The sequence below is a fragment of the Mauremys mutica genome, chromosome 12 (assembly GCF_020497125.1).
Source record: "Mauremys mutica isolate MM-2020 ecotype Southern chromosome 12, ASM2049712v1, whole genome shotgun sequence".
NCBI classification, from domain to species: Eukaryota; Metazoa; Chordata; order Testudines; family Geoemydidae; genus Mauremys; species Mauremys mutica.
Window position 1 is genome coordinate 708,824 of NC_059083.1, and position 14,917 is coordinate 723,740.

The 14,917-nt window shown below is 47.6% G+C and overlaps 1 protein-coding gene across 1 annotated transcript; it reads left to right on the forward strand.

Moving 5' to 3' along the window:
- Window positions 1-567: 567 nt before the first annotated feature.
- On the forward strand, window positions 568-14,917 carry LOC123345767 (killer cell lectin-like receptor subfamily F member 1). Its single transcript, XM_044982816.1, has 7 exons — window positions 568-846; window positions 5,686-5,965; window positions 7,062-7,160; window positions 10,890-11,069; window positions 11,765-11,922; window positions 13,074-13,186; window positions 14,725-14,917. Exons 1-7 carry the CDS (start codon window positions 568-570, stop codon window positions 14,846-14,848), a joined length of 1,233 nt encoding a protein of 410 aa, XP_044838751.1. The 3' UTR covers window positions 14,849-14,917.

The following is a 14,917-nucleotide window of genomic DNA, read 5'->3' on the forward strand; positions in this document are numbered from 1 at the left end:
AGCTGCTCCTGCTACAACCCCCAACCCCCAGGGATGACGCACAAGGGAGCTCACTCACCACGTTATCTTCTGCTGGGACCAACAGAGCCTGCCTCTGAGCCCAGTCTCATGAGGAAGAAGAAACATCCTCTAAAGAATCAATGGGACTGAACTGTGGGGATTGGGTCAGTTTCACTGAGAAAATGGGATTCTCATCTGAGTCAGAGTCACACTCTGTCAGGCAGCCAAGACACACTGGCCGGGAATTTTCTAAAAAGAACAGAACAGAAATAAAGAGAGGAAAGACCCTAAGTAGCCAGGACATTGTTACTAATCTCTGTCAATCGCAGGCATGTTGGCTGTTAAGAATGAAATACTGTCTGGTGCCACAGATAGGCTGACCTAGAGCGTTATCTACCAGTGTATTCCAGTACTAGGCTCACCCCTCATCCCAGCTCTGCCAATGCCCCTCTAAGAACTCCGCCAATCCGAGTGCAACACCATTACCCTATAAGTTCCAGCGCCGGACAGAGGAGGCCATTTCTTATCAAGGACACGGGGTTTTTAGAAAGGCTGCTGAGAGGAAACATGGACTCCTTCAACACCCCCGTCAGAAATTCGGACTTTGTTTTAGACCCAAGCACCATACTTATGTGGCACAGGCGCTACGTCAGCGACAGTTCTGAGGAGGAGGGAGTGACCGAAGGGAGCCCGAATGCCCAGCCGTTGATGGATACGTCGGAACCCAAACCCGACACCCTCGTGAGGCCCCCCGATGAGCCTGATGGCCTCTCTTTGTCCACCCCCTCAGATTGCCGCTCGGAGGAGTTACCGGGGGACAAGGCAAACGGAAAAGACGGCGCTCAGGTAAATGAATGATTAAGAAACGACGGTAGAAGAGGGGGTAACGAGGCTAGGAATGGGTGTTTGTGTAAATTTAAAAATCAACCAAGCGGTTGGTGTACTTATACTGTTTTGTTTTTGAAAATGTTTTAACAGCTCGACGATGCCTTTCTAGACGCCTTAAAGAACTTGCGTATCAGTAACCCGGTGGGAGTAAATAGATCGAACATCAGCTGTTTTTGCTCATGTCCTTTTCACAGCCAAAAAAAGGACAAAATGGAAGAATGAACCAGCTCAGACTTACCAGGGGGTGATGGCGTCCATTTTACAGCCATCTGTAAAAACAAAATGGAAGAATGAACCAGCTCAGACTTACCGTGGGGGTGATGGCATCCATTTTACAGCCGTCTGTAAAAACAAAATGGAAGAATGAATCAGCTCAGACTTACCGTGGGGGGGGGGGGGGGGATGGCGTCCATTTTACAGCTGTCTGTAAAAACAAAACAAAACAAACAAACAAAAAAAAAAAGATTATGTTAAACCAGGCAATTAATAAAATGTATTTAAAATGTGTCAATATGTGTGTGTCCATTTTTATACTTGTGGTAGTAAAAGATGGTACCGTTAGCAGTCATGTCTACGCCGACGGCTCTTTTAAACAAAATATATTACAAACCCAGGGAAGTTGGGAGCTTTGGCGGAGTGAACCCTCTTTTTCAAGAGGCTAGAAAGCATAGTAAAACTTTAAATAGAAGACAAGTAACAGCTTGGCTTTCAGACCAGGATGCTTACACTTTACACAAACCGGCTCGAATACATTTTAAAAGAAACAAGACCCCATTGAGAGGAGAGTTTCTCAAATGTGTGTGATCGCACCCCCATTCTGTGTGTTGGGAGTAGTTTATGTCCCCCCCCCCACCTGCCACACCTACATATACGAATACAAAAACTCAACACACAACTCCCCCTAGATATTCAACCCAGGAAGGCGTTGATTCAAACAGAGCCAACGAGCCATTGTAACAAAAGCAAACGCAGACCTGTGGAGCTGACATGTCTGGAGGAATCAGCTTTGCTAGTCATGCCCTGCTGTGGGTAACAGCTGTGCGATACGTTCCCCCCCTCCCCCCAGCTTCTCTCGCCCTCCCCCTCCATACATTCTGCACCCCCTGGTTTGAGAACCTCTGGTCTAGAGAACAAGGCAGGATGGCTCCTCATTGTCCTCTCCTGGTAAAAGTTTACTCCTTCCAGGTCCCTGCCAATTTGCTGCATTCACACCCACACCTGATCTCCATCCCCAAATAGCTACACTACCCTCCACACCCACACCTGATCTCCATCCCCAAATAGCCACATAAACTAACACACACACACACACACACACACAAATCCCTACCTACCTAATCCCCATCCCCAAACAGCCACACTACCCTCCACACACACCCCTGATCTCCATGCCCAAATAGCCACGTTACCGCCCACACACCCACGTTAAATCAGTTCTCACCTGCATCCCAAGGCCACCACCCACAGTGCAGGTGGGGGCAAAGCACCTGCTCTCCCATGACTGCTGCAGCTTTTCCCTTCTTTAGTGTTTGTGCAGCGCTGGGTGTTTGTCTGCAGCCAACCGTTCCCGGCCATTGGCTGCCCAGCTGAGAAGGAAACATCCCAGGAGCTCTTTGTCTGGCTGGGTTTGAGGCACTGGGGGCCTCACAGAGACCCTCACGTTTCTCAACCTGTGTCCCACTTGGGATGTTGCAAAACTTCCGCCTCTGATCCTCCATTGCCCACTTGTTGCATTTTCACACAAACCCCTTGAGGCTTCCCGCACCCTTGGGAGAAGCTCAGTACTTAGCCTGGCACCTCCTCTTCCCAGGCGTGCAAGGTGTGACCTCACACGTCCAATGTGTGCGAGCTCACGTTTGCAGAGGACACCATCATCTGCTGCTTTTGCACCCAGCCCCTCTTCTTTTAACAAACGAAGCCCTAGAAAAGCTCCCTGTAAAAATCTGCAAAACGAACTCATTATCCACCTTCAAGTCTCTCCTCCAAACTCTCTTGTGCCGCGATACCTGCAGCAAACCTGACAGTGGTCAGACTGCTGGTGTGCTGCGACCACGGCCGAGCGTGCTGACCACTATTGTGTCAGTGTTTCCTTGTGCTCCCGTCGATCTGTATCTATCTGTTGTCTCTTAGATTGTCAGCTCCCTGGGGCAGGGACCGTGGAGCCTGCCTAGCCACGTTTTTATATTTTCCTTTAAATTGGAATAAATACAAGATACCGAAATAGAGATCACAAAAATCCATGGGGAAAAAATGCAAATCCAGGGGTCAGAGTTAAGGGTGTTGTGATGCAATATGCATTTCTCTCTTTTTTGTAATAGCAACGTCTCTGTCATGTGGGCAAGCTAGGATTGGCAGGGTCCTTAACGATTCACTTCCTTGATTTCAAGGGCAGGGATAGACAACAATGGTATATGTTTTGAATGAAGTTTAAGACAAAAAAAATAATCAATGAGTGTTTCTGGGCAGTTTGGCACCAAATTCTCCACTTCTAGCCTCATGCAAGGCAATGACCTGTAGGATGAATGGTGACTGTTGGCCAAGAAATAACAATAGCTGGGAAAAAGAGCATACCCAGAATGCCAGGCAGGGGGGAGAAGGGGGCCCTACTATGGGAGAGAAGGGGGAATGAAGGGCGTACACAGCTTCTGGCCTGGTGGGTTGGGTGGCATGCAGAGCCCCTGGCATGGGAAGGAGAATTGGGGATGATGCTGGAGAATGGGGCGGGGGGGGGCACACACAGCACCTGGCATGGGGTGTGGGAGGGAATGAGGGAGAACACAGACTCCCTTTGTGACCCGGAGGAGACCCCTTGGCAGAAGGCAGGGGGTGCGTAGAGCATGGGGGAGGAGGGAATGGGGGGCACACAGAGACCCTGGCATGGGGGAGGGTTGCAGGGAGTCCCTGAAGCAGAGGGGGTAGGAGGATGGCACCCAAGGGATGCACCGCGCTCCGTCCAGAGGAGTGACCCAGGGTCACTCACCGTACGAAGTGTAGAAACGAGAGATTCTTCTTAGAACATCCTCCCGTCCTGCCGTTCTAGGCCTGGTATTTATTGGCCGTCCCTGCAGAACCTACTGGAAACTCTGTCACAGGAGCCTCAGCAATGGAGCGACCACATCCTGCGCCCACCCCTGTTTCCTCCCTGCAGGAACTCGAACTCTCGTCATGTTTCGGGTCTAATGGGGCCGAAGACACTGCCCGAGCCACTTCAGAGCCACGGCTCCCTTTTCAAAAGTGACCCAGGAGCCTGCGGTTCATTGCAAGTCAACTGGACGGAGGGGGCAGATTTCCAAAGGGGTTTAGGCACCTAAAGATGGTGAGAGGGGCCTAGTGGGATTTTCAGAAGTATCTAAATCCGTTAGGTACTCCTGACCCACAGCTCCCCCCCCTCCGGGTTCACCCCCACCCACCCCCAGCTCTGCTGGTGCCTCTCAGTCCTGATCCACAGCCCCCCTGCTATCCCACCCATCAGCTCCCCCCACAGCTCTGCCAATGCCCCCCAGCCCCAGCCCACAACCCCCTACTGCTCCAGCCCTGGGATTCCCTCCATGCCCAGCTCTGCCAGTGCCCCTCAATTGTAACCCCCAGTCTCCTGCTACCCCGGCCCTGGGCTTCTGTTCCACACACAGCTCTGCCGGTGCCCCTCTGTCCTGACCAACGTGGAAGCAGAGCTGTAACTTGGCATTTTAGCACCCCAGGGGACCAAGCATATTTACGCCCTGAGCATTTTTTCTCCATAATTTTTCCACCCCAATTTTCCATCCTTCTGTCTTTGGGCCCTGGGCGGCCGCCTGGCTCGCCCCACATACAGCCCTGCATGGAAGCATTAGCTGAACATTGTAGTTGCAATATTCAACCCCATCAGGGGTTTTAAACACATTCTAGGCAACTTTGAAAATCTCACCCAATGCGCATAGCCAGTGGTGAGGTGACTAATACAGCACACGAAAGATAGATCAGTCATTTACCAAAGGCTTCCCCATCCAAACCCCAAAACAAACTTTGGTGCGATACATAGTGTCTGTGAATCATACCGATCTTTTCAAATCCACTGTGCAACTGCAGCAAGTGCAACGTTCCTTAAGAAGCCCCAGTCCTGCAAACGTTTATGCACGTGGCTAACGTTACGCACAGAACTAGCCCTACTGACTCCCGTTTGGCTATTATTTTTATTTGCATTATGGCAGCACAGTTATACCAGGCCCATAATGCCAGGCCCGAGGCCCAGTCATAATCTGGCTCCATTGTGCTGGGTGCTGTCCAAAGAAACATCAGTAGAAGACAGCCCCAAAGAGCTCCCAGTCCAAGCAGTCACGGCAAACAACTCACCCGTGCTAAGCAAATGCTTCCGTGTTTGCAAGATCTGGGTCTAACACGGTCACGTTCATCTCTGTGTTTTCAAACCAACATTTTTGGGGGCCGGATACCCGAGCTGGTGTGACTTGGCCGTAGCTCCATTGGGGTCAATGGGACCAGATCCCCCAGCTGGTGTCAATCAATGAAGCTCCGTTGACTTCAGAAGAGCGATACCAATTTACACCACCAGGGAACTGGGCCCGTGGCATTGTTTATTGCATGTTTAGAGATGTGTTTCTTATCGCTGACAGGCGCAGCAGGGCGTGGGGACGGACTCAAGAATAGCCCCCCAGTGCCTTGGCTGCTCTCGGTCCTGCCTGCAGCCTGCAACTTCCCTGTGACTTATTTCAGGGCATCGGATCCAGCTTTGCCCTGTGATTGCTCCCTTTACGTGCTCCCCCACTTAGCGTTATGTTCTGACCCACGCTCCCATCCTCTTGCCCTTTCACAGTGCCAGGCCCTGCAGCTTGCGAGCAGGTTGGTCGGCCTCTTGCATCTGAGCAGATCCTGTGGTTTGACAGCTCGAGGTGGGGCCAGCGCTTCCTCTGCAGCCTTGAGCCCTCAGTCGGACAGGGTGAGTCTGTGGAGGGTCATTTGTTTCTTCTCTTCTTGTCGGTTTCTGGGCAAGCCTGGAAGATGGAGGATGAAGAAGGTTACACGGTATTAAACCTCCGACGCCAGGAAAAAACCACCCCCCGCCTGTCACCAGGGAGGATCCAAGGTACGGACATTAGAAAGTTGTGCTTCATGAGCATGTGGCAGGGAGAGAATGAGTGCAGAGCAGAAGTGCAGAGCGCCATTATTCTGATGTGTGTCAGACAGGCTTTTCTTTTACCCTGTGACCAGCCATTCCCTGTTCCTGTTCAGAAAGGGATATTTGCACTTGAAGGTTGAGATTTTCAGTGCTGCCTAAGAGATTTGGACACCCAAACTGAATCAAAATCAATGGGATTTGGGCATTCAATTCCCACAGGCTCTGATTTTCAAAGCTGCTTATTTTTAGGGCTGGACAGACAACAGGAATTCCCGTTTGTGAAAAACGTAGTGGTCTCGACCTTTGTTTTAATTCTGCAGCAGAACAAAAATAAGATCCTTTGATATAGCAGGGATGTGAGCCTGGCTCCCCCACATCCCAGGGGAAATGCCATAACCACCCCTGAACCTGAGCAAACTTTGCTGGAACTGATACGCTTCCATGAGAAAGTTTGATGAATCGGCATTTTCCGACAAAAACTGTTTTGTTGGCAAATTCCCGACCAGCTGAACGTGAGCTCCCAGTGTGGGGCTGCAACTGAACGCAAAGGTGATTCTTGGATCCATAAATAGGAGAATACTGAGTAGGAATAGAGAAGGTTTTTTACCTCTGTATGTGGCATTGATGTGACTGCTGCTAGAATACTGTGTCCAGTTCTGATATCTACAATTCAAGAAGGATCTTGATAAACTGCAGAGGGTTCAGAGGGCGGGTGCTCAGTGCTTTCTGAAAACCAAGGCCCTTTAAGGTCTCTAAATTTGAGCCCCCAGAATCACTTGTCCCTTTTGAAAATCTTCACCTATAACTTGAAAAATGGCTGCAGCATTTTCTTCACTTGACTTTAGTAGATTTCAGTGAGGCTTAAAAAACAAAAAACCAAGCCAAGACTGGTTATGCAACTGTACTGTAAATTACCACACATAGGGGTGCATGAGAAAGTTTGGTTTGTATTGCATTGTGGATATTATCTGGCTAACAATGTCTAATGACATAACGTGAGACCAGATTTTAAAAGGCAAAGATAAGGTTGACGCTGTCTCACCAAACTTTCCATGTTTTACAGATTCTCCTTTGAGTTCCCAGTGTTGGAAACGCATGCTAGGGATTTTGGGGGCTGTTTGCATCATTCTGACATTAGCCGTGATCATTCTGACTGTCCTGGGTAAGTGTCTGGATCCCGTCTGTTTTGTAAATACGCAGGTGGTGAAGTTTCTGATGCCTTAGTAATTCAGCTTAGCTATTTTCTATTCATCGATCGGGGATTCTCAAAGTTTTCCATGGCGCAGTCCGCCTGTGAAGGTCCATCTACGCTGCACACTCTTTTCGGCGGTGTGCAGAGCACATACACCACATGCCCCCCCCCAACTTGGGTATAAGTGGCAGTGTAGATGGTGAGGCCCTGCCTAGGGGAACAGAGTTAAGATTACATACCCCAGGGTTCAGTGTCTCAGGAATGCCCCCTACACAGCTCTCTACTCACCCAAGCAGTGTCTCCCCATCTCCATTTCTATTTCAGTGTCCCACTGCCAGAGTCTTTCCCCGCCAAAGGGGAAGGTTCAGAAGTGGGAAAGACTCTGGCAATGAGAAGTCAGCAGCGAAAGGCTCCGGCAGCTCCCTGCTGTGGAGCCTTTACCCATTGTAGGGAAAGACTCCAGCAGTGGGGAAAGTCTCTGGCAATTCCCTGCTGCCGAGCCTCACCCCACCGCCTCCTCCCTGCCAGAACCGTTCCCTGACACGTAGCTGTGCACCACAGCGTGGACCGGTGCTGCGCAACCTTCAGCCCAGCGGCCGCACACGGCCCATCAGGGTAATCCACTGGCAGATCGCGAGACGCTTTGTTTAGACTGACTGTCCGCAGGCACAGCCGCCTACAGCACCCAGTGGCCGCGGTTCGCCATTCCCAGCCAATGGAAGCTGTGGGAAGCAGGGATTACAGATTCCCTGGTGCACAGAACATAATCTCTTACATTTATAATCCCTGTGCCAATGACAGCTACTGCTTACTGGAAAGAGTAACGTTAGGAAAATAATGTAATTGTTGCTATTGTGTAAAGTAATTTAGCAGGTAAAAGCAAAGAGATTTAGTCCTGTGTGGCCAGCTTTTACTACCACCAAGTGCTCACTGGTTCGTCATGGGTTACAGTTTGAGAACTGCTGTCCTATATTCAGATACCACATCATTAGTAACATAATGAAGAAATGGCCCCTGAGCAGGAAATGGCCCCAGTTCAGGTAAGCACATATGGACGCTTTTAAAATGAAGGATGTGCTTCAGTGGTTTCCTGATTAGGGGCCTTAAAGAGACCATCACCTTTAAATCTTGTCAATTTAAAAAAAAAGAAAAACAAGCTAAATGTGTCACTGCTACTGGGTTCTCTTGACCGTCAAACCATTTACAATCAAAGCTGATCAAAAGTTTGTGAACAATTTTTTTCATAAAAAAAAAAGTCTTGTATATCTGGAAACAATTTTTTGGTTCCGACAACTTGTCAGTTGTACAAACAATTTCACTGAAAAGTTTTCAGTGCTTTGTTCTGTTTGTGAAAAAATTGTTGGGCTTTTTTCCATTTGTCAAAATTATTTCAGTTTTCGGTTTGCCACTGTGTTTTGATTGGCACAGGTTGTAATATGTTGGTACAAGATGTTTTTAATCCGACTCCTTGATACGATGAGTGTGCATGTCAATTCTTGACACTCTCCTGTTGTGTCTCACACAAGAGGCTCTGTGGTTTCCAAACACCAGGACAAATTTTATAAAACAAAATATGTCTAGTGTGAAAACAGATAGTTTTTAAATTTTTGAAATTTTTAATAAAAAAGAAAAATTTCAACCAGCTCTATTTACAATCCCATTTCCTGACATTTTTAAGAGTGTTTTTCCTCCTCTGTCAGACCCTAGAACACTTTTCAGAAGTAACTAGTGAGTTTGGACAATGGAGTGGAGAGTGAGCTTATAAATTTTGCAGATGACACCACGCTGAGAGGGGTTGCACGCACTTTGGAGGACAGGATCAGAATTCAAAACAACCTTGACAAATTGGAGAATTGGTCTGAAATTGACATGATGAAATTTGTTAAAGACAAGTGCACATTGCTACACATAGGAAGAAAAAAAATCAAATAAACAGTTACATCAAGTCCAGCCGTCTGCAATGAGGCAGGAGCAAATACACCTAGACCATCCCTGACAGGCGTTTGTCCAACCTGTCCTTAAACACCGCCAGTGATGAGGCCTCCAGAACCTCTCTTGGAAGCCTGGTCCAGAGTTTAACTTCTCTTACAGTTAGAAAGTTCTTCCTAATATCGAACCTGAATCGCCCTTGCTACAGATTCAGCCCATTACTTCTCGCCTGCCTTTAATGGACATAGAGAACAATTGATCACTCTCCTCTTCATAACAGACCTGCACATATTTGAAGACTGTTGTCAGGTCCTTGCTCAGTCTTCTTTTCTCAGGGTTAAGCAGGCCCAGGTTTTTTTAGCCTTGCCTCTTAGGTCAGACTTTCTAAATCGTTGATCATTTTTGTTGCTCTCCTCTGGGCTCTCTCCAATTTGTCCACGTCTCCCAAAGTGTGGCACCCAGAATCAGACACAGTCTTCCAGGTGAGGCCTCACCAGTGCTGAGTAGATCAGGACAATCACCTCCTGTATTGTACATTCGACACTCCTGTTAATACACCCCAGGATGATAGAGCCTTTTTTGCAACTGCCTCACATTGTTGACTCATATTCCATTTATAATCCACTGTAACCGCCACCGAGCCTCTTATTCCCCAGTCCTAGCCTGCTATTCCCCAGTTATTCTCCTCCCCTCACTGCAGCAGTCCCTGCTTCTGGTCCTATCGGCTGGAGTCTCTTCAAAATATGATCTTCCTTCTCCTTTCTCACATGTGATGTTGCACAGTGATAGCTAACGATGTTGACATTTAAAGTATCATAATTAGCAGAAAGAGCGAGGAGTACTTGTGGCACCTTAGAGACTAACAAATTTAGTTGAGCATAAGCTTTTGTGGGCTAAAGCCCACTTCATCGGATGCATGCAGTGGAAAATATATAGATACACAGAGAACATGAAAAAATGGAGGTTGCCATACCAACTCTCACGAGACCAATCGATTAAGGTGGGCTATTATCAGCAGGAGAAAAAAAACTTTTGTAGTGATAATCAAGATGGCCTATTTCAAACAGTTGACGAGAAGGTGTGAGTAACAGTAGGGGAGAAATTAGATGAAAATTAGCATGGGGAAATAGTTTTTAGTTAGTGTAATGACTCATCCACCCCCAGTCTAATTTCCCCACTACTGTTACTCACACAAAATGATAAAGTTAAAAGAAAATGTTTTTTTACCTTATTGAAACATTTTTAAACAAAATGAGCATGTCAAAACAATTCCTTTAGATTTTTTCCTCATCAAAAATTTCATTGAAACAGACAAATTCCTGCAAAATGTTTCAATTTTGATGAAACTGCATTTTCCCCACAGAAAACTGTTCCTTCAGGTTTTTCAGACCTGTTCTACTGATAACATAAAGCAAAGATGCTGACGCCAAAGAATGAAACGAATGAGGCAGAGGCAAATTGAGCCCAGGGAAAATCATTCAAAATAAAAGAACTCCAGGGCCAGCTGGAAACAGACAAAAGCAGGCGAGAGAAATGTGAAAGCGCTAAGAGATTACTACATGTAATAGGAAAGGGGGATGTAAACACTGATACGTACCTGTTTCACCTTTGTATTTAGATAGAAACAGAATAGAATTTACCTCTGGATTTATAACAGTTCAGTTTTTTCTCCAAAGTGACTGACTGGGATCCATATTATTCAGTGCTTTATTACACACACATACGCGGCAGTTCTCTAACCTCTGTTCACAATGATGCTGTGTGGGGAAGTTTTCCAGTGTGGCTCTCATGAAGGCCGGACGGGAACACCCCCAAATGCCCCTGCGGACAGTGATTCCGGGCAGAGAAGATTGAACAGCGCAGAAGGCAGCAGCAGCAGCAGCCCAGAGGACGTCCTCACTCATCTGAGACAGAATCTGTGCGAGCTGCAAACACAAAGCAACGCAACAGGTAACCACAGCTCCTTTCGTGCCTGAGCTGTCCGCCTGTCTAGCTCCTTAGGCTGCTCTAGTGCATCTGTCAGGGCTCCTCCTAGAAAAGTCCCTTTCTGCTACTCGGCCCACATGTGCCACCACCCGCCCATCCTCCAGAGCTTCTCTGCACTGGGTACCATACAAGCATTTTCAGATGGGACTGGGGAGCAGCAGTGACACCTAGTGGCCAGCTAGGGTAGCTCTCGGTATATACAGTACCACGTGGGGGAGCACAGGCGAGTGGGAGGAGAAGGGATGGGCTAGAACAGAGTGAGATAGAAGGCAGAGGCTGTGATGGGACATGGCATGAAGGGACATCAGGTGTCTACCCATCATGCCACACACCCAGTGAGAGACAGTCCCTGCCCCAGCTGAGATCAGGGCCCCGTTGTGCCGGGTGCTGCACAGACACACAGGGAGAGACAGTCCCTGCCCCAAAGAACTTACAAGACAGATGAACAAAGCAGTGCTATCCTTATATGACAGATGTGGAAACTGAGGCACAGCAGGTTGCCATGACTTTTTCTCAGGTCACACAGTAGCGTGTGTGGCAGAGCTGGGAACTGAAGCTAGATCACCCGACTCGCAGTCAAGTGCCTGAACCCGCTGCATGGAAAGTGTTGAACTATGAAGTGTCTTTAGCCCCATTAATGCTGGGTCCCTTTCCCCCAGGTGTAGGCTCTGAGTGCAAACTCTGTCCCATGGATTGGCTGTCGCACAGAGGAAAGTGCTACTGGTTCTCTAAAGGGAATAAGGACTGGAATGGGAGCCGTGATGACTGTCCAAGGAAGAGGTCTCACATCCTGGTGATCCAGGACCAGGACGAGATGGTAATGTGAAAAATAAGTGTGCATCCTACGCTTAAAACTTAGGTCAACCTAGCTATGTTGCTCAGGCTTGTGAAAAATGCCTCTTGTTTTAAATCTGGGTTGAAAAATTGTCAGTGACTGAGAATCTACAACGACCCTTGGTAAATTGTTCCAATGGTTAATTACCCTCACTCTTAAAAATTTACACCTTATTTCCAGTGTGAGTCTGTCTAGCTTCAACTTCCAGCCATTGGATCATGTTCTACCTTTGTCTGCTAGATTGAAAAGCCCATTATTAAATACCTGTTTCTCATGTAGGTACTTACAGACTATGATTACGTCATCCCTTAATCTTCTCTTTGCTAAGCTAAATAGATTGAGCTCCGTGAGTCTATCACTCTAAGGCAGGTTTTCAAATCCTTTAATCATTCTCGTGGCTTTTCTCTGCCCCCTCTGCAATTTAGCAAGATCCTTCCTGAACTGTGGGCACTAGAACTGGACCCAGGATTCCAGCAGTGGTCACACCAGGGCCAAATTGAGAGGTAAAATAACCTCTCTGCTCCATTCAATATTCCCGTTTAAGCATCCAGGGTCACATTGGCTCTTTTGGCCACAGTGTCCCACTAGGAACTCATGTTCAGCTGATTATCCACTGTGACCCCTAAATCTTTTTCAGCATCACGGCTTCCCAGGGTAGAGGCCCCATCCTGCATTCTTTGTTCTTAGCGATATACATTTAGCCATATTAAAAACACATAATATTGGCTTGTGCCCTTCCAGCTCGCTCTGTATCCCTGACCTATCCTCCTCATTATTTATCGTGCCCCCAATTGTTATGTCTGCTGTACACTTTATCAATGATGATTTTATTTTTTCTTCCAGGTCCTTGGTAAAAATGTTCAATAGCTTAAGGCCAAGAACCAGTCCCTGTGGGACGCCATTGGAAACACACCTGCCCAGTGACGATTCCCTGTTTACAATTAAATTTTGAGACCTAGCCGTTAGTGTCCTAACAAGTGTTATATGCCAGTTCTATAGGGAAAAACAATTCCCTTGCTTGTTTTGGGTTCAACTCAAAGCCTCTTTGGAGATTGTGGGTTAAGTTCTCTTGTGTCCTTGGGAACGATTGCTTTTCCCCCAGGCTAAATTCACACTCCTGCTTTTCTCCACAGGAGTTCATACAGAACGTCACACAAGGGAAATATCCCGTTTGGATTGGGCTTAACGTTACATCCCCAGAGGAGAAATGGACCTGGGTGGACGGCTCCATCTTAAACCAAAATCTGTGAGTGTTTCTTGCTGTTAAATATTTCAAGTGTCTTGAGAAAAGCATATAATTAAGTAACTTTGGAGGTTTGCAGAGTCGGAGAGAAAGGCTGGCCTTGAACTGGGGCTCAGGCAATCTGGATTTACGAACAGACTCCCTGCGTGACCTCGGCTAAGTCATTTAAACTCTCTGGGCCTCCACTCCCCAGCTGTCATAAGGAATAATTATTCTTTGGGTGTTTTGGGTATTTAGATTGCAGGCCTCTGGAGGAAAGAACTGCCTCTTGCTAAGTGTGTAGCTAAAACGCCCAGCACAATGGAGTCCTGATCTTGGTTGGGGCCTCTAAGCATTACAAGAACATACATAATACAGAGAGCCGGGGGGGGGGGGGGGAATTCCCAACGGAACAGCTTTCCCTCTAGGAATGTCTACGCTACAGCGGCTACAGTGGTGCAGCAGGTGTGACGCTGTAGCACCAAACTGTAGACCCTTCCTACACATCGACCGAAGGGGTTTTCCTGTTGTTGTAGGTAGTCCACCTCTCCGAGAGGCAGGGGCTGGTTCTTCCATTAACCTAGCTACAGCTAGGGGGGAGGTCAACCTTACAACGTTGCACAGGACGCAACAATTTTCACAGCCCTGAGAGACGTAGTTAGGTCGCCTGAAGTTTTTAGATGAAAACCACGTCTCAGAAAACACCCATTCCATGCAATTGACACGTTGCCTGTGAATGTATCGGTTTTTCTCAATTTTTGATGGCAAATGATCGCAACAGTTTATTTCAGCGCCATCCATTTGATTCCATTGTATATTACATTACAACATAACAGTCAAAAGACTTTGATCTGATTGAAACATTTCGATGAGGTCTGTTTAGATGTTTCCAAAACGAAATTTTTGGAAACCTCATTTTGCTGTAAATGTCAATGTTTCGTTCTGATTGAGAACAGCAGCAAAAAAAATCACCAACAAACCTCCTGATATTTTTGGAATATTCCATGGAATGGAAATTCCATTTTCCGGCTTCTTCTAACACTAAGTCAAGTCCCCTCCTGTCAGGAATTAAAGGCGATGCTGAATGTTATTAGGTAGGCAACTTCCCCTTGATTCTCAGGCCAATCATGGGACTGCCGGGTCTGAAAGGATGCACACGACTGCTTGAGAGAAAGGACTGGACGTTGGGCACTTTTGTGGCCCAACCACTGACAAGGAGGAGACAAAGAGCCACACTCAGCAGAGAGCCTGGCAAACTTTCTTCCAATCCACGCTTTCCCACTGGCGCCTCTAGGCTAAAGTGGTGAGCCCAGTCCTCAACAGCCGCATGGAGACCAGACGTGGTGGTAAATTCAGTCCCCAACAGCCGCATGGAGACCAGACGTGGTGGGAGCTTTGTGACATTTATAACCTTGCAGGGGAAAACGCAGAGCTAATGGAAAACCTACAGCTGAGCAGACCATTAGATTTAATACAAAGAGACGCTTCTCCGGACCTTTGTTTGAGAAGTCTAGTCACTAACACAGATTATTTCTCCCCCCCCCCCCCCCTTTGTTCCACAGGTTTCCGGTATCTGGTCCAGCTGTGAGAAACAGCTGTGGGGTGATAAAGGGGAATCAGGTGCGTTCGGAAATGTGCAGCGCTGAGTTTAAGTGGATTTGTCAGAAAGACGCCGTCCTGATCTAAGCAGTGACAGTAGGGGGGCGGTATCCTTAGAAAGAACAGATTCCCAGATAGAAAGGCCATTCGGATTGT

What these genes read in the sequence shown, in the direction of transcription:
- LOC123345767 (XM_044982816.1), top strand. Translation starts at nt 568, where the DNA reads ATGGACTCCTTCAACACCCCCGTCAGAAATTCGGACTTTGTTTTAGAC. An exon ending in AACACAAAGCAACGCAACAG is followed by an intron (nt 11,070 to 11,764) that starts GTAACCACAGCT and finishes CCTTTCCCCCAG; the next exon opens with GTGTAGGCTCTGAGTGCAAA. An exon ending in TCCAGGACCAGGACGAGATG is followed by an intron (nt 11,923 to 13,073) that starts GTAATGTGAAAA and finishes TTTTCTCCACAG; the next exon opens with GAGTTCATACAGAACGTCAC.